At 43.1% G+C, this 22,784-nt stretch overlaps 1 protein-coding gene across 2 annotated transcripts in view; it reads right to left on the reverse strand.

Annotated features, from left to right (window-relative positions):
* The window catches only part of LOC115465463 (presenilin-2-like), a 137,477-nt gene that overhangs the window by 109,874 nt on the left and 4,819 nt on the right, over positions 1-22,784 (reverse strand). For both annotated transcript variants that reach the window (XM_030195948.1, XM_030195947.1), the window contains exons 2-3: positions 6,052-6,216; positions 4,101-4,333 (exon numbers count right to left, since the gene is read on the reverse strand). In XM_030195948.1, coding sequence (XP_030051808.1) covers positions 4,101-4,333; positions 6,052-6,183 — 365 coding nt within the window. In that variant the 5' untranslated portion in view covers positions 6,184-6,216. The remainder of the gene's footprint in view (positions 1-4,100; positions 4,334-6,051; positions 6,217-22,784) is intronic.

Below are 22,784 nucleotides of genomic sequence, written 5' to 3' on the forward strand. Positions count from 1 at the left end.
TTATCATCTCGAAAAAGAAATTTGTTCTGGAATCTTTTAAGTTTTAAGACTTATACAGGACCTACATCTTTCTATGGTATTGCAACAAACAATTGATTGGGAAGGTATTTGTTAAACTGAGACCGCTATAATGTCTAAAAAAATGTTTTTTTCTCAAGATTATTTTCAATTGTTAGTACAGGCATTATTATTGCCACAGCTGGATTACTGTAATTCGCTGTATTTGGGATGTACTGTTGCTTCCGTGCAGCGTTTGTAAGTATTTCAAAACATGGCTACAAAGTTAATTTATGGGAGAAGGTTTGATAGTGTGGAGGAGTGGCCTAGTGGTTAGGGTGGTGGACTTTGGTCCTGGGGAACTGAGGAACTAAGTTCGATTCCCACTTCAGGCACAGGCAGCTCCTTGTGACTCTGGGCAAGTCACTTAACCCTCCATTGCCCCAGGTACAAATAAGTACCTGTATACAATATGTAAGCCGCATTGAGCCTGCCATGAGTGGGAAAGCGCGGGGTACAAATGTAACAAAAATAAATAAAAAAAAATAGAGCAACACTGCTGTTGCGAAGCCCACAATGGCTTCCTATTGAGGCTCACTGTCACTTCAAAATTTGTATTTTAATTCACAAGATTTTATATGGACAGGCACTAGAATCCATGGTTACTTTAATAACAGTGCTTTCATCAAAACGTTTGTTGCGTTCCAGTGATAACTGTATTCTTCAATATCCGACACTTAAAACAGGTAAAATTTAAATCAATTCATGGTATTAGCTTTGCTTATCAGGCAGCGAAATGTTAGAATTCTCTTCCCCTAACTGTTAGATTAGAAACAAGTTATTTCAGATTTAGAAAATTGGTGAAGGTTTTTTTATTAAAGAAATTTTAAATGTAATCACAGTATGTTTGGTTATGTTTTTTAAGATCGGATATCTCTAGATGTGGCTAGATATCTTAGGTTATAATCCACACAGAGCCAAATTTTGGTCCACAGCAGAATATAAATTTTAAGTGTAATTGTAGTTGTAAGTCTCTGGTAAGACCACATTTGGAATACTATGAACAATTCTAGAGAACATTCCTTCAAAAAGATATAAACGGGGTGGAGGTCAGTCCAGAGGGTGGCTACTAAAATAGTCCGTGGACCGTGTCATATAACACATATGGGTACAGGCTTAAAGATTTCAGGGTTCCTTTTATTAAGCCGCAGTAAAAAGTGACCTGTGGTAGTGTAGGCACATGTTTTGGGTGCACGCCGGGCCAGTTTTTACCACGTCTGCAAAAAAGGGCTTTTTTTTTTAATGGGATGGGAAAAGGGCATGCGGTAAAACCGAAACCAACACGCGCCTAAAACCAGCCTGAGTCCATAACGCCACCCATTGATCTAGTGGTATGCGCTCACGTGCTACATGCACAGTGAGCGGTTAGTGCACACCAACTGCCGATTATGACTAGAAACATTGGGAGGAAATAAATAAATAAATCATCCAGACGTTATGGGAATGCGGAAAATCTGAAATTACTGCCAGGGGGCAAGGTAGCCTGGCGGTAGTCTCATTTTGGCGCACGATGCACACGTGTAAAGCCTAACGCGCCTTTGTAAAAGGGCCCCACAATATGCATATTTTGGAAGAAAGGCAGGAAAGAGGAGATTTCAAAGAAATGTTTAAAATACCTTCTTGGTATGAATGCACAAGAGGCAGGTCTCTTAACTGAAAGGAAGCTCTGGAACCAGGGGTATTAGGATGAAGGTGAAAGGAAACACTCAGGAGTAATCCAAGGAAGTACTTGTTTACAGAAAGGGTGGAGGATGTGTTGAACAGCCTCCCAGTGGAAGTGGTGGAGATGAGGACTGTATCTCAATTCAAGAAAGCATGGGACAAACATAAGAGGATCATTAAGGGAAAGGAAGGGATTCTTGAACTTAGCAAATGACTGCAGATAAACCCCCTGTTTACTAAGCCGCTTTAGCGGCTACCGAACACTAATGCTGACACGGCCCATTCACTTTGAATCAGCTGTGTCGGCACTGCCACACGGCTTAGTAAACAGAGGGGTGGGGGGAAACACATGGTATATCCAGTCTGCCCATCTATACCAACTATGTATTTTTTTTTATTTGTAAGAAGCCTTTATTTAGCTTTCAATCTGTACAACAGAAGACAAACCATCAGCACATTATAACATAGAGACTCTAACAAATAATGTTACCTTATGATATATTTCACTTCCATCCCATTGTAACTGAATACCCACATAGACTTCAATAACTTTATTACAGATTTTTTTCCTTTTTTGGTTCCCCTCTGAACCCCCCCTACCCCCTCCCTTCCCCAATCCCAACCCATCTAGCTAACCCTTGCAAGGGGTCCCCACATTCTGTGTCTGTGTTCTTACTCTACAGTCACAAAAAAAAAGAGGGAAATCAGCATACAAAAACAACCAGACAAACAAAAAAAGCAAACACTGGGCCTTCAGGATTGGGAAAAATGTAATCCTTTATTACAATGAAGACCCGACACGGGCCGTGTTTCGGCATACAAATGCCTGCATCAGGGGTCAAAAACTCCTATAGGTCAGCTTATGGACTAGTAAGCAAGGATGTGTAAAGAACAATCAGGAAATATTCCCCGTTGTTGAAACAACTTGTATATGGTCAGAAAAATCGCGATTTACGACATTGAAGGCGTTTTTCTGACCATATACAAGTTGTTTCAACAACGGGGAATATTTCCTGATTGTTCTTTTCATATCCTTGCTTACTAGTCCATAAGCTGACCTATAGGAGTTTTTTGACCCCTGATGCAGGCATTTGTATGCCGAAACACGGCCCGTGTCGGGTTTTCATTGTAATAAAGGATTACATTTTTCCCAATCCTGAAGGCCCAGTGTTTGCTTTTTTTTTTTTTTGTGTGTTCTTACTCTAAACATTATCAACTGCATTTACAAAGAACTTCCATATCGAGTGCCATTTACTTGTCTTGTGTTTTCGTGCTGCTAAAAAAGTCTTTCCATCTCACACACATATTTTAATTTGTTTTGCCATCTCGCAACTAAGGGAACTGTCTTTTGCGCTCAGTATAAAGCTATTGTCACCCAGGCCACCGCTGTCGCTTGTCGCAGCCCAACTATGTATTTTTAAGTGATTTTCAGATATATTTACATTACTACAGAATGTTTAAAGTCATCTTATTAAATGGAATTATTGTTCACTATTTTAATGTTTACATTTTGCTGTTTAGAATTCATTTTGATTACTGGTTGTACCTTGGACACAAAGAACAGTAGATTATAAATCCAAACACTACATTTCTTAATTTAACAGTTTTTTAAAATTGTTTTTGTTCCAATTTTGACTTGTCCAGTTCTCTTTCATCCCTTAATTCACATTCCTGCCTATGCCAGTCATGGGCTTAGTTCAAATTATTTTCTAATTATTTTTTCCATTAGCCCTAAGGGCTGAAGGATCTTTGAAATTCTTTAAGCGTTTGTTAAAAGCATATTTTTTTTACTGCTGCTTTTAGTGCTAGCTCCTATGGAAATTAGTTGGGGATGAATTCCAGGTACCTAATACAGTGGGTTTCTTTTACAAAGCTGCGATAGCGATTCCTGTGTGGTAAATGAGAGGAAGCCCATAGGACCTGAATGTATTTTTTTATATTTTGATTTTAATGGTTAGTTTTGCTGTTTGATATTAATAGGGTTTTCTTTTCGGGTTTTTTCAGGATGTGTGGTCTTGAGAGTATGTGCTTTCCTTTTAAAGACTGGAGTATTCCTTTTTCTTTTGCTAATTTTTGTTACTGTTGTTCTTGTAGAAAGCCAAGCGGTATAGCAAGTTAATAATCTATAAATAAAAGCCTAGCAGTAAGTCATAGGCAATACATTTTTTCACTGCACTAACTTAATAAATCTGTGATTAGCTCTGAACTGTCATCCTCTCCTGATCTGATGAACAGAAATTCATTCTTGAAAGCCGGTCTTAATCCTATAACAAGGTAGCACCTTCAACTTGTTGGTTTATCTTTATTTCTACATATCCAAGCAGACTTGCATGGCAATCACAATCCTTTTCTATATTTAAAATAATGTATTTAATACTCACAGTTGTCCTCCATTTTTTTCTGTGTAGAAGCTGACAGATTTTATTGTGGCAACAACAACGATCATACACAATGTAACAGGCACAAACAGCATGATGACATGTTTTGCGCCATATTTCAACGTTAGCTCTTCTTCATCAATATCCACAGGGATGCCTCTCCTGATACCTTCTGTGGCAGGTATCTCACTGTTAGCCACATCATTATCATCACGACTCTTACTGGTATGGCGTTTCTATTCAAAAGAAAAAAAAACTCGTAATGGACCCCATATCCAAAAGCACTTCAGTAGCTACCAATGGAATAAGTGCTTTAAAAAAAATGCTAGCACTTACATGGTTAATTTTTAGATATATAAGTCACAATGGGGGGGGGGCAGTTCCATAAAGAAGGCGCAGCGAAGATACTTACCTGTAGCAGGTATTCTCCGAGGACAGCAGGCTGATTGTTCTCATATGTGGGTCAACGTCTGCGTCGGCCCAGGAAACGGCACATTTTTCACCAGCAAAAATAAAAAGTTTTGCCAGAGCCTTCTGGTGCACGAACCGCGCACAGATAACTTCCTGCCCATCACGTGAGCCCCATCCCAGGTTCACTTCATTTTTGTCTACAAATTAAACCCTGGTAATAGGTTCACATATAACAAAATTTCAACTCCATCCAAAGTACTATAAAAATGAAGAGGTCCTTTTACTAAGCTGCGGTAAGCACTAACACATGCTTACTGCTGGTTAGAATCCACTACTGTGGGGTGTGCTGAGGTGTTCCATGGTAGTTTTATGTTTGGCGTGCACTACCCACGTGCTAAAAAATAGAAAATATTTTTTAGCATTGGAGGCAGAGAGCAGGCGTGCCTAGCACTAATCGGTTAGTGCAGCTGCATCACCGTACGCTAACCGATTAGCATGTGGTTAGTGCATGAGCCCTTACTGCCTAGTAAACAGGTGGCGATAAGAATTCCCACACTAAATGGCCATTAACACAGAAATTGGGAAATGTGGGCATTTTATAGCCACGCTAAAAGTGGCCTCAGTGCGTGGGAAAGTCCTGCACTAGTGATAGAGAAAGCCACTTTTTAGTGCAGCTTAGTATAAGGGTCCCTCAATGTTACATTTGCTAACAATGGGGTCCTTTTACTAAGATGAGCTAAGAAGTGGGTTTAGCGTGTTTTAACGTGGGACTTTCCCGCACGTTAAGCCCATTTCTAGGATGTCCCTAAAATAGGGCTCTTTTCTTTTTGCAGGTCTCATGCTAATATTTCCATTAACATGTGAGATCTGGAAAAATATTAACCCAGGAGCACTTACTGCCTCCTATTTAGGAGGCACTTAAGTGCTCCCACGCTAAGTCAGCATTATCCAATTAGCTCACGCTAATGCCAACACACAAGCTGGGTAATTCTTCCATGCCTATTCCCCACCCACGATGTGCCCTTTCTCAAAAAAAATATTTTAAAAAATACATAGGGCCCTGTTTACTAAGACATGCTACAGTGCTAAAAACGATAGCGCACCTTAGTAAATAGGGCTCATAGTGCGCAATTAGCACACGCTGAAAGGCATATTGTTGCAAAACGCATAAGTCTCTTTTCCCACATTATGCAAGTATTAGCACTTAACATGAATTAGCAAAAGTGCCCCAGAATTTTTTTTTAAACACATTAAATTACAATATTTTAAAGAAAAGTCACACTTGGTCAATTACTCACTGTAGTAATATACTGTATCTACTTGCTCAAATTATACAGAACTCAACCCCAAATTGTATCAATTTGCATTTTTTCTACGTTTAACTCCAAAAAGCCAGGTCTCACTGCCAATCTTGTCAACAGAATAGCCAGAGGAAGTAAAATCCTGAAAATTAAGACAGCGATAACTCTTCTCAGTAGGCTAATATATTTTTTAAGCTTCTGTCACCTAAGCCCTCCTTTTTTTTTGTTTTTAAAGAACCCACCCTGTGAGTTGACTCTCCTTTTTCTCCTATCTTCTGCAGTCCATCTCGATAGGAACCCACGGGAGGACTACCTGCCGATATCAGAGAAGTCCTCTCATTGCACACTTCTTCCTCACTTTCCGAGGTATCCATGAATCATGAACAAAAATCACTAGTCAGCAGAACCTTCAAACAAGAGAAGATACATTTTTCAATTCCTATGTTTCACAAATGGCATCACAATATGATGGGTCCTTCCAATCAAGACAGTTAAACTGGCAACAAGCAATTTCCTTAAGAGGGAGTTTCAGTGCATAACACTGACACCCACCAGACCCATGATACATGCTCATCAAGTTATTGAGGGCACCCTAGTCTGTGACCCAATAAAGAATTGTAGTTGCAATAGATTAGCAAGACAAGGGGGTAAAGGTTAAAAATGTGGAAAAACCCCTACAAATAAACACTCAGTAATATGGCCCTAGTAATGTGTGAGTCCAACTTAACGGGAAGCCCAAAGGAGAAAAAGTAAAATTACAAGATCGGACAGAGCCTAAAATCCCCAATGAAAAAAAAACTCACAAAAATAGACATCACTGTAAATATTAAAATTCAAACAAATTATCCATATTCAATTAGGAATAGGTTCCATACAATTAACAGACATGTAAAACTAGCTTTGCTGTTCTCCAAGTAAATACTATGTGTTAGACACAACATACCAACCGATTACTGAATACTGCTAACTTTATTTCAAAGCATTGTGTAGGAGTATTAAGGCTTTGAATAATGATTATGGAAAAATTAGGGGCTTACCTGATAATTTTCTTTCCTTTAGTCGCAGCAGATTAATCCAGGAACTGGTGGGTTGTATCTCTCTACCAGCAGGTGGAGATAGAGAACACAAAGAAGGCAGTGACCCAGAAAGCCCAGGTCCTTCCCTCTTTAGTATATCACACATTCCAAAGCAGAGAAAAGCACACAGAATCCAAACTTTACTCACAACAAAAACAGTCACTGAAACACAGTGAATCAACTCTAACGCATGAAACCAGGGAGGGACCCTGGATTCATCTGCTGCGACTAAAGGAAAGAAAATTATCAGGTAAGCCCTAATTTTTCCTTCCTTAGCTTCAGCAGCAGATGAATCCAGGAACTGGTGGGATGTACCCAAGCAATCCCTAAACTGGGTGGAAAGCTGCAGCTCCTCAAGAGAGATCCACCGTCCCAAAACTAGCATCATTACGGGCTGCCACATCGAGCCTATAATGCTTCACAAACGAAAGATGAGAAGCCCAAGTAGCCACCCGGCAGACTTCCAGGACTGAAAACAAGGTCGTTTTTGCCCAGGAAGAGGCCTGCGCCCGCATGGAATGTGCCTTCAAAACTTCTGGGGGAGACTTTCCGGTCAGAATATAAGCAGAGATAATTGCTTCCCTAAGCCAGCGAGCAATGGTGGCCTTGGATGCCGGAAAACCTCTCCGTGGACCTGCCAAAAGAACAAAAAGGTGATCTGAACACCGAAATTTGTTTGACATCTGCAAATACTGCAACAGTACGTGCCTAACATTCAAACAACGCAGTTGCCGGAAGGAGTCTGGGCAATCCTCCCTCCGAAACGAAGGAAGAAACAGAGGCTGGTTGATATGAACTGACGAAACCACCTTAGGCAGGAACGAAGGAACCGTCCGTATGGTAACTCTGGACTCCGAAAACTGCAAAAAAGGATCCCGACACGAGAGGGCCTGAAGCTCGGACACTCTACGTGCAGACGCCATGGCTACCAAAAACACAGTCTTAAGAGTAAAATCTTTAGGAGAGGCTTGCCGAATAGGTTTAAACAGCGCCAACTGCAAGGCCCACAGTACCAGCCCCAAACTCCAAGAAGGACACGGGTTATGCAACGGAGGACGAAGGTGCAAGGACCCATGCAAAAAACGGGTCACATCCGGATGAGCTGCCAACGACGAACCTGCCACACATCCCCGAAAACACGCTAGCGCTGCCACTTGAACTGTAGGGGTATTTCCCTGTGATCTTACATAAGCTGGTCTTGGCCTATACAAGCCTATGACATCTTGGTACAATAAGATGGCTGCTGCAACCCTCTGACCTGCACATCTCTGTGTCAGCAAGATCCAGCTTCAGCTTGTGGAAAATCACTGACAGGCTTGCTGAAGCCAAGGACATTCTGTGTTCCAACCATCCCCCTTCTATCTCTGAGACGCTGGGAAGGGAGTCATACTCATGGCACCAGAAGTTACCATCTCCAAGGTCACAAAACAAAGAACTCTTCTTGCCCATGCACTGGACTGTACGTGATCATAATTGGTCTGGGCTATCACCGGACAGAGAGGTCTGGAAGAACGCGGGAAGAGTGGGAGAAGGAGTTAGTCGGAGACCCTCGGAGGAGGAGTACCTGTGAAGGACCCGAGAAATCCAGCAAGGCTCGGGGTGAGCTAGAGACTGTATGATACCAACCTTGTGACCTGCATAACTGGTGCAAATACCTGTGGCAGAGATATTGGCTCTGAATACCAACGGAGCGATGGAAACCTGCTTGTTTGCTGAGAAAGACCTGCACTACATAAGACACAGACAGCTGAGATAGCGTCTGGGGAGATTCTGCTCCGGTCTTATCTGAAGCCATCATCAGGACAGCGTGGTAAGATCACAGTGATATATTTCCTAGTCTGGGGTTAGGCAGTAGTTTTATCTAAGTACGACTGGTTTATGTCAGCTCTTGGTCAGGGAAAGCTGCTAATGTGTATTTTGCATAAGATGTGATAAGTTTTCATAAGGATCATTAGGATATCATTTGTACTGTTCTAATCATTACTGTACGTAGTCTCAGGATAATCAGAGTGTAGTTAGACAATATATTTTGTTAGTGTGCATATCAGTAAGAGATATTATATTGCATATAAGCTATTGCAGAGTGTTTCTATTTTTCTACCTGTAATAAATAATAATAATTATTATCATCTGTGACGTGGCTTTGGTTCTTTAGCGGGGAACAAAACACTGGCAGGGTGCCAGCTCCAAGGTTCCTTTATAATATCCCCTAGACTGAGCGAGGAACCTTGTAATAAGTATTATCAGGGAATAATTATTGCCCTAATTACTTATTTTCACCCTACAGAACCCGCAGGGAATTGTACGCAAGACCTTTCTTCAATCCCTCCTGCAAGAAGGCCAGCATTTAGGACACGGTTGCCTGAAAGGCCGACCAAGAATGAACTGCGCACCACGCCTCAAAAGTCCGCCACACTTGAGCATAAGCTATAGATCGCTTGCGAGCGTGCAGCAAAGTAGCAATGACTTCGTCAGAATATCCCTTCTTCCTCAAAATTTGCCCTCTCAATAGCCAGGCCGTAAGACCAAAGCGGTGAGGATCCTCCATTACCACCGGCCCTTGATGCAGGAGGTTTGGCAGCAGAGGAAGACGAAAGGGAGACTCTACTAGCATCTGTATCAAATCCGCACACCAAGGACGTCGCAGCTAGTCCGGCACTATCAAAATCACCCGACACGGGTGGCGCTGAATTCAAAGAAGAACCCGTCTGATCAAGGGCCACGGAGGAAACACATAGAGAAGCGGGGACAACGGCCACTGTTGCGCTAGGGCGTCCAACCCTGCGGAGCCGGGCTCCCTTCACCTGCTGAAGAACTGTTCAACCTTGGCATTCTTGCTGGATGCCATGAGATCAATCTGAGGAGTGCCCCAATTGAGGCAAATCTGCTGAAATACTTCCATCGCCAGTTCCCATTCCGTTGAATCTAGAGAATGGCGACTGAGAAAATCTGCCTGTACATTGCTTACCCCGGCAATGTGCGCCGCCGACACGACCAGAAGATGTCGCTCTGCCCAAGAGAGAATGGCTGCCGCCTCTGCGGCCAAGTGTCGGTTTTGAGTGCCACCTTGACGGTTGATGTAGGCCACCGCTGTCGTATTGTCTGACAGCACACACACAGCGCGCCCCTCCAGAATTGTGTGGAACGCCAGAAAGGCTTGCCGAATGGCACTCAACTCCAAACGGCTGATGGACCAACTCGACTCCAGCACTGTCCAAAGACCCTGAGCACAGTGGTGCAGGCAGTGCACCCCCCCCCCCCCCCATCTCGCATGGAGTCAGGGCTGGCTTTTTTGGCTGATGCCCTGTATGATTTGGTGAGGGCGTCCGCCAAACAGATGTCGTTGGCGGTGACAGTGCGATGCTTGCTATGGCTGCATCATTGGTCAGCGGATATGTCTTCTAAACAGCGTCTTACCAAGTTACCTTTTCGGGGAAAGCTTTTATTTGGTGAAGATTTGGAGAAGCTGGTGCGAGATTTGGGGGGGATTCCAAATCTCAATGGCTGCCTGTGGATTGAGCACGGGCGACTTTCAAGGGTTCCTCCTTGAAACCTAGGTTTCGTGACACACGTTGATACAGACCTGGACGTTCTTCAGGTTCGTTTCAGCTCTCCAAATTTCAGCAGCTCTCTTCCTTTCGTTCAGACAAAAGATCCGCTTCCGCTGCCCAGAAGCAGGGAGGCCCAGGACAGGCTACATAATGATGGTGTACCGGTCTACTCTTCAATTCCAAGTATAGGGGGATGCTTGTCCCTCTTTTTCGAAGAGTGGGCCAAAATCACCACGAACCAATGGGTTCTCGACGTGGTCAGAACTGGGTACAAGTTGGAGTTTGCGGCTCTGGTTGGAGACGTTTTTTTTGGAATCCAGTTGTGCTACAACCGCCAAACGGGCGGCAGTTCATGAAACGTTGGCATCCCTGCTGCAGTTGGGAGCGGTAGTGCCCGTTCCCTAGGCCGAGTGGGGTACAGGCCGTTACTCCATTTATTTTGTGGTGCCTCGGAAAGGAGGGTCTTTCAGACCAGTGCTTGACTTGCGCAAAGTCAACGAGTGCTTGACAGGCATTTCCGCATGGAGACTCTGTGTTCAGTGATTGCGTCAGTGCAACCGGGGGAGTTTCTTACTTCGCTGGATCTCAGAGGCATATTTGCATATTCCAATTTTGCCTCCTCATCACCGATTCCTACGCTTCGCAATTCTAGGTCAGCATTTTCAGGCTCTGCTGTTTGGGCTGGCCACAGCACAACGCATCTTTTCGAAGGTGATGGTGGTGGTGGTGGCTGCATTTTTTCGGAAACAGGGAATCAGAGTCCATCCGTATCTGGACGATTGGCTAATCCAGGCGGATTCCGAGTAGGAGAGTCGGTTGGCCATGGCCCAGGTTATCGAGGTTCTTCAGGCCCTCGGTTGGGTCATCAATTTCACCAAGAGTCGGCTGATCCCCTCTCAGTCACTCGATTATTTGGAAGTGACATTCAACACAGCGCTGGGCTGAGTTTTCCTTCCCAATGACAAGCGGTTCAAGTTGCAGTCTCACATTCTTCATTTGCTCAGGATGCCTTGCCCCCGGGCTTGGGATTATGTTCAGGTGCTCGGTTTGATGGCAGCCACCTTGGAAGTGGTGCCGTGGGTGAGATTTCACATGAGTCCCCTGCAGCATGCCCTGCTCAGTCGGTGGTCTCCGATGTCTCAGGAATATCAGTGACGTCTTCCTTGGAGGCCGCAGGCCAGGAGCAGCTTGTCTTGGTGGCTCTTCGAGGCCAATCTGTGGCGGGGATGCCACTTGCTACCCTACATTGGATTCTGGTGAACACTGATGCAGCCATAGCAAGCATCGCACTGTCACCGCCAAGGGCATCAGCCAAAAAAGCCAGCCCTGACTCCATGCGAGGGGCCACGTCCACCAGAGCATCTGTTGAATCCAAGCTGGATTGCACTGCCTGCTGCAGCCAGGCCAGGGAAACTCTGGCTGCATACGAACTGCAAATAGAAGCTTGCAGGGCGAGGGCTGAAACCTCAAAGGAACGCTTTAAAGAAGCTTCTAATCGATGATCCTACATATCCTTCAATGCCACCCCTCTTTCTACCGGGAGGGTGGTCTTCTTAGTGGCAGCCGTCACAAGCGCATCTACGCGCAGAAAGGTAAATAGAGCAATATGAGGCTCCTCCACTGGTTAGAGCCAGGACATAGCCCGAGAAACTTTCAGGGTCCCATCCGGCTCTGTCCACTGTGCTGTAATGAGGTCCTGAATAGCCTCATGCACGGGAAAAGACTGGGAAGACTTTCTAGTGCTAGCCATCTTAACGTTAACAGCCGTGGCCGCTGCCCCCTCTGGGTCTTCAATATTCAGAGCCTGTAAGGCGTCTGAAATAAGTGAGGGAAACTCTTCCCTATGAAAAATCCGCACCGCAGATTTGTTGTCCTGCTCATCCTGCAGAATCTCTCCCTCTTCCAGGTCCTCCACCCCTGACGGCCTGGAGGAACCTTCTGCGCCCCCACCAAGGGACTGAGAATGCGCTCTTAGCGAGTCCGCCACCGAAACAGAGTGGACCCGCATACGCTTCAACGCAGGAGCATTTTCCGCAAGGGAGGAAAAGACCTCATCATCAGGAGTGGGAACCTCATTGGCTGCAGAAACAGTAGCCTGCAAAGGCAGCTGGACAGCAACAGGGGAGGCCTGTCTCATTAAAAAGGCCTGGTGCATTAATAAAATGAACTCAGGGGGGAAAAGGATTCCCCTGTTCCCCCACACCAGAAACAGTGGCAGCTGCAGCCCCTCGAGGGTCCCTGGGCATAAAACCCCCCTCAGTTACCGTGACCGCCATTCTCCCAAAGGGCTCCGCCTGAGGAACCGCATGGTCAGTCTGCTCTGGGGCGTCCAAGATGGTGCCCGTGCTGAAAGCGGACAAGCGGGAAAATTCAGCCTCAGCAGTCGCCGCTGCACCTGGAGCCCCCAAGCCTTCTAGGCAGGCCGAACTGCAAACTCCTCCCGCATTTCACCGCTTGCCACAGCGCGAGCAGCACTTAACAGTCTCTGCCACCATACCCCGTTGGAAGAGCACCAGCATTGAAAGGAATGAGGGGAACGAGATTGCGTGACTCACCCCACTGCCGGAAAGCACACAGCGGACCTCCCAGGAGGAATCACACGGCGGTTCAGTGTCCCAACACCCGGTCCAAGGAGCTCAGGTCTGACAACGTGCTGTGTTCTTTTTTTTTGCTGTGAGGAAGGTCCGGTCAAACAGCAAGGACAGCACAGACAGGCAGCAGAGGAGAAAGAATACAAGAATAAGACCACACAACCCAAGCTCAACTGGGCAGACCAGGAGCCTACTTCTTCCCAACAGAATCCAGGAGCTGTGAAGAACCGTCTAACACCTGCTGGAGATAGAGAAACTAAAGAGGGAAGGACCTGGGCTCTCTGGGTCACTTCTTTCAGTGTTCTCTATCTCCACCTGCTGGTAGACGGATACAACCCACCAGTTCCTGGATTCATCTGCTGCTGAAGTTAAGGAATTCAAAATTTTGCCTATGTTTACTAAGCGGCGCTAACACGCGTAAATGGTTTACGCGCGTTAAACGCTAATGCACCCATAGAAATGTATAGGCGTTTTAGATTTTAATGTGCCTTAAATTTACAGGTGCGTTAAAAATGTTAGCGCACCTTAGTAAACATACCCCTAAAAGTACAAGATCAAAAGTAAGACCACAGTAATTTAAGACTATCCCCCCGATTTTCAGCCAGCGGCAGGCAGTGTGGTTACCTGCCACCACCAGCACTGATCTCGGATATTCAATGCCGGGCCATATCCGGTGACTGGCACCTTAACCGGGCTAAGTGAATATTCAGTGCTAGCCAGTTAAAAGCGGTTAGAGATAGGCCGTTTAAATATTTGCACTTAGCCAGCTAAGTCACACGACATAGCCGGTTAGTGCCTAGCTGCTAAGCTCTAATATTCAGCGGAGATAACCAGCTACCTCATACTGATAGCCGGTTAAATAGTGCTGAATATCAGGCCCTTATGAGTTTAACAATTATGACCAAATGAAGAAAAGCAGCAATGAGTAACTTAGAAATACTATGGTATACAGCAGCTGTAAGGCTGCACATTTACCAATCAATTATGCAAATAGCCACCATTTATTTTACTTATCTTAATTGTAAAAACTGTCAAAGAATGGAGGTTTAATATTCTGTTTTTCAAGACATTTTCTAGACCAGATCTAATAAATGTGGTTTAATTATTTTTATTGTGCTAAGGGTTTGAAAATATCACATGGCACATCCCTGCTCCCACCTCTGACAGAATTCAATCTTTGCCAAAGGGTACAGGGAAAAAATTACAGGGATCTGACAAGAAAAAAAGAGTAATTGCTGCAAATAAGTTTTACTATAGAGGCTTGATTTTTTTTGTGAATATTTAAACTGCAGAGATGCCATGGGTGGCTCATCCTATAGCTGGAGATTTATTACCACTATGCTGGAGACTGCAGGCCAATGAGTGAAGTTTTTCTTACGGGGCCCCAGCTATGTCTAAAACCAGCTCTGGCAAATATACATTCCAAAAACGTACATATTCTAATCAACAAATAAAAACAATATTCCCTTTTCTACATTCATCATCATCTGGTCATTTAATTTTTCCTTACCATGCTGGTCCCAGTCTCTGGTTTCTGCTTTCCTCTGTCTTCTCTTAACTCTTGCCAGGGTCTCCTTGTCCATTTGGCATTTCTGCTCTCTCCATGTCTACCATCCATCTTCCCTCTGTGTCACTATCACCCTGTCTAGTATTTCCCCTATCTCCTTGCCAGAGCTGCCAAGGGGGGAGGGCCAACATTCCTCAGGACCGGCCTCCAAGGGGGGACCTGGTGCTGGCAAGGCACGATCCAACTAATTTTTGGATCGTTACTCACCCCTAATGTTAAGGCAAACCACATGCGAGAATTTAATAACTGCGATGATCTCCAATAATCAGATGTGACCAACTACAAGTGAGAATCTAATAATTGCAATGATCTCTGATACATCGGATGTAACCAGCTTCTTGAAGGAATTAAACGTGAAAGAAATAATTTTAGTTAAAGCTGCATGGGATGGGGTTAAGAACAAATCTATTGAGAATTGCTGGCTTAAAGGCCTTGGTGAAGCTTTCAACTCTCTGACAGTTGATGACAACACCTCATCTGATGATGACAAGTTGGAACCCAGCTTTGAAGAGATTATAAAAGAAGACGACATTGAACAGTCAGCTGGGAACCCTGCCAAAGAAGAAAAATTGCAGCAACTGTATGAACTTGCAACATAATTAAATTTATAAACACCTGAAGAAATTAAGGAATGCTTGTTGTTGAATGATGCAGCCCCAAGGGCTCAGTATCTTACAGATGAAGAAATCCTTTAAAATCTGCAAGTGCTATAGCCGATGAAACTGGTGGCGATGAATGTGACAACAATGATGACATTAATGATGCTACTAGTGAAACCAACATTATAGATTCAGAGAAGCCCTGCAAGCAACTGAAAGTTATCAAATGGACGGAAATGAATACTGAAATCACAGATGTGCTCTGTTGGACATTTTTGATGCCATGAAGAATTGAGATAGTAACATAGTAAATGATGGCAGATAAAGACCTGAACGGTCCATCCAGTCTGCCAAACAAGATATAAAGTATTACATACCATGTAAAATGAGTTTATGTATATCCGAGTTTGATTTGTCCCTGCCTTTCTCAGGGCACAGACCGTAGAAGTCCGCCCTACACTGGTTTTATTCTCCAAATACCAGCGTCACCACCCAATCCTGCTTATAATCCAACGAGAAAAACGCCCAAGTTCCGACCTAAATCGGGAGATGGACGTTTATTTCACAAAAACGAATAAAGCGGTATAATCGAAAGCCGATTTTGGACGTTTTCAACTGCACTCCGTCGCGGATGCGGACAAAGTTGATGGGGGCGTGTCAGAGGTGTGGCGAAGGTGGAACTGGGACGTGGTTATCTGCCGAACAGAGATGGGCGCATTTCACCGATAATGGGAAAAAAGAATGCGTTTTTAGCTAGAATTTAGGACACTTTTCCTGGACCCTGTTTTTTCACGAATAAGGCCCCAAAAAGTGCCCTAAATGACCAGATGACCACTGGAGGGAATCGGGGATGACCTCCCCTGACTCCCCCAGTGGTCACTAACCCCCTCCCACCACAAAAAATGAAGTTTCACAACTTTTTATTTTCACCCTCAAATGTCATACCCAGCTCCCTGACAGCAGTATGCAGGTCACTGGAGCAGTTGTTAGGGGGTGCAGTGGACTTCAGGCAGGTGGACCCAGGCCCATCCCCCCTACCTGTTACAATTGTGCTGCTTAATGCTTATTAGTCGTCCAACCCCCCCAAACCCACTGTACCCACATGTAGGTGCCCCCCTTCACCCCTTAGGGCTATAGTAATGGTGTAGACTTGTGGGCAGTGGGTTTTGAGGGGGATTTGGGGGGCTCAACACACAAGGGAAGGGTGCTATGCACCTGGGAGCTCTTTTACCTTTTTTTTTGTTTTTGTAAAAGTGCCCCCTAGGGTGCCCGGTTGGTGTCCTGGCATGTGAGGGGGACCAGTGCACTACGAATCCTGGCCCCTCCCACGAACAAATGCCTTGGATTTATTCGTTTTTGAGCTGGGCGCTTTCATTTTCCATTATCGCTGAAAAACAAAAACGCCCAGCTCACACATTGTTGAATAAAACATGGACGTCTATTTTTTTCGAAAATACGGTTCGGTCCGCCCCTTCACGGACCCGTTCTCGGAGATAAACGCCCATGGAGATAGACGTTTTTGTTCAATTATGCCCCTCCATGTCCACTAAGATTCCATAGATCACTAATGTCCATATATTTGCAGAGACTTCCGAAGGGGTTCTATAATCAACTGATTCAGTCCGGCTTATCAGCCACTCTTTTTAAATTAAATAGAAGCTGTGTATTCTCCATACAGCCTGTGAGGTCAGGAACCCGAAAGCTCACATGTGTAGTTCATACTTCAATGGATCTTTCGACCCTTATCATATATCAATTTCCAGAAACACTTTGATCAAATATATGGACATCAGTGAACAACAAAAAGTGATAATGTGTTAAGAAGAAAGAGGTTCAAGATGAGTTAAGCAGAGACTATGCAGTAATCTGTGGTTCAGTTAGGTAGATATATATCACTAATGTATAGAGTCTATGGTATTTACAGCTTGTGGGGGTTTGTGGATGAAGGTATTTTGAAAATGTTATTTTGTATAAGTGATGAGAGAGGAGTGAATAATATAGCATGAAGATTGTATGTGTGAGAATGAGGGATAAATGAGTATGATTTTGTGTGATTAATGAGTGGGTTTAATTTTATGTGTTATAGGTTTATATATTATGAAAAGCTGATAAATAAAACTTTTTGCATTAATACATAATAGTCATGTTGGTGAAATACATTTAGCATTTGTTGCGACTATATTGGAATTATCTCAACCCTAAGTTTTCAATATTAAATTTTAACTGCCAGACCCTCGACCATTCTTCTAACTTTCGGAGATCCCTTCTCATCGATTCTACTCCCTCCAGGGTATCCACTCTATTGGCTATCTTCGTGTCATCCGCAAAAAGGCAAACCTTTCCTTCCAACCCTTCAGCAATATCTCTCACAAATATATTAAACAAAATGGGCCCCAGCACTGACCCCTGAGGAACCCCACCGCTCACCATCCTTTCCTCCGAGCGGATTCCATTTACCACCACCCTCTGCCACCTGTCTGTCAACCAGTTTTCTATCCAGTTCACCACTTTCGGTCATAAGTTCAGCCCTTTCAGCTTATTCACGAGTCTTCTGTGGGGGACCGTATCAAAGGCTTTGCTGAAATCCAAGTAGATTAGATCTAGCGCACGACCTTCATCCATTTCTTTTGTCACCCAGTCAAAGAAGTCAATGAGAATCGTTTGGCAGGATTTTCCTTTGGTAAAGTCATGTTGCCTCGGGTCCTGTAACCCATTGTCTTCTAGAAAGTTAACTATCCTTTCTTTCAGCAGCGACTCCATTATTTTTCCTACAACCGATGTGAGACTTACCGGTCTGTAGTTTCCCACTTCTTCCCCATCTCCACTTTTGTGAAGAGGGACCACATCCGCTCGTCTCCAGTCTCTAAAGATCTATTAAATAAATCTTTAAGAGGTCCCGCCAGGACCTCCCTGAGCTCCCTCAGTATCCTGGAATGTATCCCATCCGGCCCCATAGCTTTGTCCACCTTCAGATTCTCCAGCTGTTTATAAACTCTTTCTTCCGTAAACAGTGCAGTATCCACTCCATTCCCAAATATTCCTTCAGCAGCCAACCGTGGTCCTTCACCAGGATTTTCCTCTTATTTTTTCAGCTACTTGGTTGGAAAACCATATAGGCTTCCTGTTTCTCTTGGTTTTGTTTACTTTCCTCACGTAAAGATCAGTCGCCGTATTTATAGCAGCCTTCAGCTTTGACCACTGATGTTCCACTTCTCCTACGCCTTCCCACTTCAACAGCTCCTTTTTCATGCATTCCCCCATTTTATCAAAATCAGTACGTCTGAAATCCAGTACTTTTAGTTTTGTGTGTCCACACTGCACCTTCGCCCTTATATCAAACCATACGTTGTGATGATCACTATTACATAGGTGGGCGCCCACCCAGATATTAGAAACACTTCCTCCATTCGTGAGCACTAGATCCAGCATTGACCCTTCCCTCGTGGGTTCTGTCACCATTTGTCTGAGAAGGGCACTTTCACAGGCGTCCACAATCTGCCTACTTCTTTCTGATTCCGCAGACGGGAGGTTCCAATCCACATCAGACAAGTTGAAATCTCCCAACAGTAGCACCTCCCCTTTCATACTAATCTTTTGAATATCCTCTATCAGATCCTTGTCTAGCTTCTCTATTTGTGCCGGAGGTCTGTAGATAACCCCCATGTGGATATAGGTTCCATCTTCTCTTTCCAGGACAATCCATAAAGCTTCTTCCTTTCCTCAGGTGCCCCACATTTCAGCCGCTCTGATATTGTCTCTCACATACAGCGCCACTCCTCCACCCCTTCGGCCCCCTCTATCCTTTCTAAAAAGAATATAGCCTGGTATAGTCACATCCCATTCATGGGAATCATTGAACCACGTCTCTGTAATAGCAACAATATCCAAGTTTTATTCAAACATCAGGGCTTGTAAGTCTTGAACCTTTTTACCTAGACTGCGAGAATTGTGCTTATTGCTTTCCATCTGCGTAGAGAGTTTAGGTGGTTTTCTGTATTGAGATGACCTTTCCCTCTGCCATCAAGTTTGTTCTGGGGGTGACTTTCTGAATTCCCTTGTTTCCTTTTGTCACCCCCACCTTCTAGTTTAAATGCCTAGAAACATACTGTCCGAATTTCTCCCCAAGGATCCTTTTTCCCGTCACTGAAAGATGTAGCCCATCATTACAGTACAGCCTGTTATTTTTCCACGTATTATCCCATGCCCCTAGGTGACTAAAACCTTCTTCTTTACACCAAGACTCAAGCCACTTATTGAACTCCACTGTTCTGCGTAGTCTTTCTTCTCCCACGTGGGAATTACTTCAGAAAAAGCCACAGTCTGAACCAAAGATTTCAGTCCCTCCCCAAGCTTCTGGAACGCTCTCTGTGCTGTAAATTTGCTATTGTTCGCCAGGTCATTCGTCCCCAGGTGAATTACAACATCAATATTCGAAGCTGCACTCTCTTCTCAGATCACTTTCAGAATTTGGTTGGTACATCTAGTAGTTGAAGATCCTGGAAGGCATTTCACTAGGTTGGAACCCTTGAACTGTGTTCCTAAGTTAATGCCTCTGACAATGGAGTCTCCGATCAGTAAAAGTTCTCTGCTTTTCACCAATCTGTCAAATAAGTTCTCTTTGTGATTTATTTTGGAAAAGTACTTGGCGCTAATCCTGCTCTTTGGTTTGTAGTGTAATATTTCATAGAGAAAGAGAGACTCAAGTTGAGGGTGGACATTTCTATACAATATATAGAAAAAATAGTTTTCACATGATTTATTAAAGAGGGGATGCATGATGTATATGAGCATTTATGGAGAGTTGTAATGTGACACTTGGTTGCAAAATTGAGCTCCCAAGATCACAAAAGAAAGTGACTTTACACTATTCTTTACACTATTGATTTAATAGTACCTCTCCGGTATGGGTTCTACTTGAGTAAACATTTACTGGTATGACAAACACATCCTTTTTTGACATGTAACATTAACCACTAAAACTTTCCGGTTAACTACCATATAACTTTTGAAAAACAAAATTACTGGTATTCAATTAGGTTTAATACCCTATATCCTTCTAATCACTACCACTAGTGCTGGTTGATTAATCACTGTCAAAGCTTGGAATCACTGGTCACCGTTGGTGTCTTCCCATATCAGATCATCATCTGCACCACCAAGCGTGTTTGTTAAAGAACACATAACGAGTGCTGTACTATATGTTCTGGAAATTATTTCCATGCAGCTGACACCCACTCTGCAATTTTTGAAGGTGCTATCTTAATTTTCCAAAAGGAAGGTTGTCAGAAAATAACCAGGTCTCATATTCTTCTCTTAAAATACCTTTAAATGGCTTGTTCACAGAAACAACAAGTGGCTGAAGCTGGCTTGCCATACCACTCAGAATAACTACAAAATCACAATTGTGTTATTTCAGCTTATTCTTTATTCTCTCAGTCAGGTGTCCTCTAAATGAGTCACCTAGATCTAGATCTCTTCATAAACCACCTAACACTAAATATGTTAGGTGGTTTATGAAGAGCCCTGGGCCACCTATTCCAAACAACATTTGCCCAATCTTCCATTATGTTGGCCATCATCCAACCAATTTTCAGTGCACATTCAATTACATCTTTTGGGAAAATTTCATATTTTGGAACTGTTTTCCTGTTATGTACAACAGCAAATGGCTTATTTGATTGTTTAGTGATACACTGAGGCATATTTTCAAAGCACTTTGGGAGGCTACGTTCCATAGGTTTCTATGGAACTTTGGGAGGCTAAGTGCTTTGAAAATATGCCTCACTGTTTTTCGTAAAAGAAGCCTTAAAACAGTTGCAGAATTTCATGAATAGTAGGGATGTGTTATATGCTTTCCAATATAGTTTTAGAAAAAAACAGTGTTGAATTGTTCTTACTATCTTTAGTAGAAGAACTGCAACTTGGGATGGGTGGCAATGCTTCTTTTTGTTTAGTAACTTTGGATATTACTTCTGCTTTTGACATGGTGAATCACAATCTTTTGTTAAGAAAACTATATGATATAGGGATATGTGATAATAGTGTTGTTATGGTTTGAGTCATATCTGCACAATAGATCCGTTTTGGTAAAAATTAGTGAACATGTTTCAGGAAGTAATTTGACAAAGGATCTGCATTATCAGCTTTTCTCTTCAATATTTACATGGTTAGGTTGAATCTTTCAGAAACTGGGGTTTTCGTATAGAATATATGCCGACAACATTCAGTATTTTTCCCCCTAAAATTGACAAGAGCTTTGACTGTATCTAGCTGCAATTACCGAATGGATGCAGCACCATGATCTTTAAACTTTGCCAAGATGGAAATTATGGATGTTAGCCGACGTATTGAGTCTTCTTTGCCAAAATCACTTAAATATTGAGGCACAGATTTGATAGTGAACGCCTCTCTTTGGAATTTGGAAGCGATATTAGATTCGGAATTAATTTATCAAAATCAAGTAACTCACATAATTGTAATATCATTTTTTCAACTTTGTACTATCAGTAAATCAAAGGGTATGATTTTATCTTGTGCTCTTAGAACAATCGTGCAGAGCCTAATAATATCTAAGCTAGACTATTGTAATTCTTTATACCTTGGTATGTCAGTAGTGAGGACACAAGCTCTGCAAGTTGTTCAAAATGCAGAAGCATGACTACTTACCAATTTAAAAAAAAATGGAAAATGTCACACCAATCTTGAAGAGCCTTCATTGGATACCAATAAAATTTTGAATTTTATTCAAAACTATGGTATTGATTCATCAACGAATATATGGTGTTGTACCTCAATATTTCAGTGAAAGTTTGATTATATATCAACCAAATCAAGCACTTTGATCTGAAGCAGCAAAACAACCATGTGTTAATACTTGCCATACTCTGATACATGTAAGCAGTCTTTTTCCATTGCGGGGGTAGATTTGTGGAATCATCGCCCTAGTCGTTTGTGATTCTGTTCTGGGAAATTTCAATTTAAGAAACAAACTTTTTATTTTTTGAAGGTTTTTAGGATAGCACATGCTAATAAGAAATAGCACGCGTTAAATGCTAAGAAGCCCATAGGTATAAAATGGGCTTCTTAGCACTTAGTGGTTAGCACGCTAAGCTTTAATGAAAGGACACCTAAAAAATTGTGATTTTAAAGGGGAACCTCATGTTTTTCAAAACAAAAATAAAATCAGCTTTAAAAAAATTCTTACCTTCACAAAACATTGAAAAACACTTGTTTGGGTAAAATCTTGATGGCTGCAGCTTCTGCTCTTAAAAACGTGCTAGAAATGGCAATGTGACCCCCACATGGGGCCATATTATAAAACTTATCAAAAATGCTGAAAAATCATTATTTTAAAGAGGGTTCTTTGAGCTCTGGGACCTCAGTATAGGCAACCCTTGATGCACTGAGTGCTCTCTTTCAAGGTGTTTTAATAGCTTTCTTTATATCTTTTCACTAATGTCTACATACACGTACAGTTTGATATCGTTAAATGTTCTTATAAATGTTGTGTAATTATAGGCGTGATACATGTCCTAACAACAGGATTTCCCTGTGTCCCAATGAAGGCATTCTATTGCCAAAATATATTGGG

Source organism: Microcaecilia unicolor, chromosome 3 (assembly GCF_901765095.1).
Source record: "Microcaecilia unicolor chromosome 3, aMicUni1.1, whole genome shotgun sequence".
Lineage (NCBI taxonomy): Eukaryota > Metazoa > Chordata > Amphibia > Gymnophiona > Siphonopidae > Microcaecilia > Microcaecilia unicolor.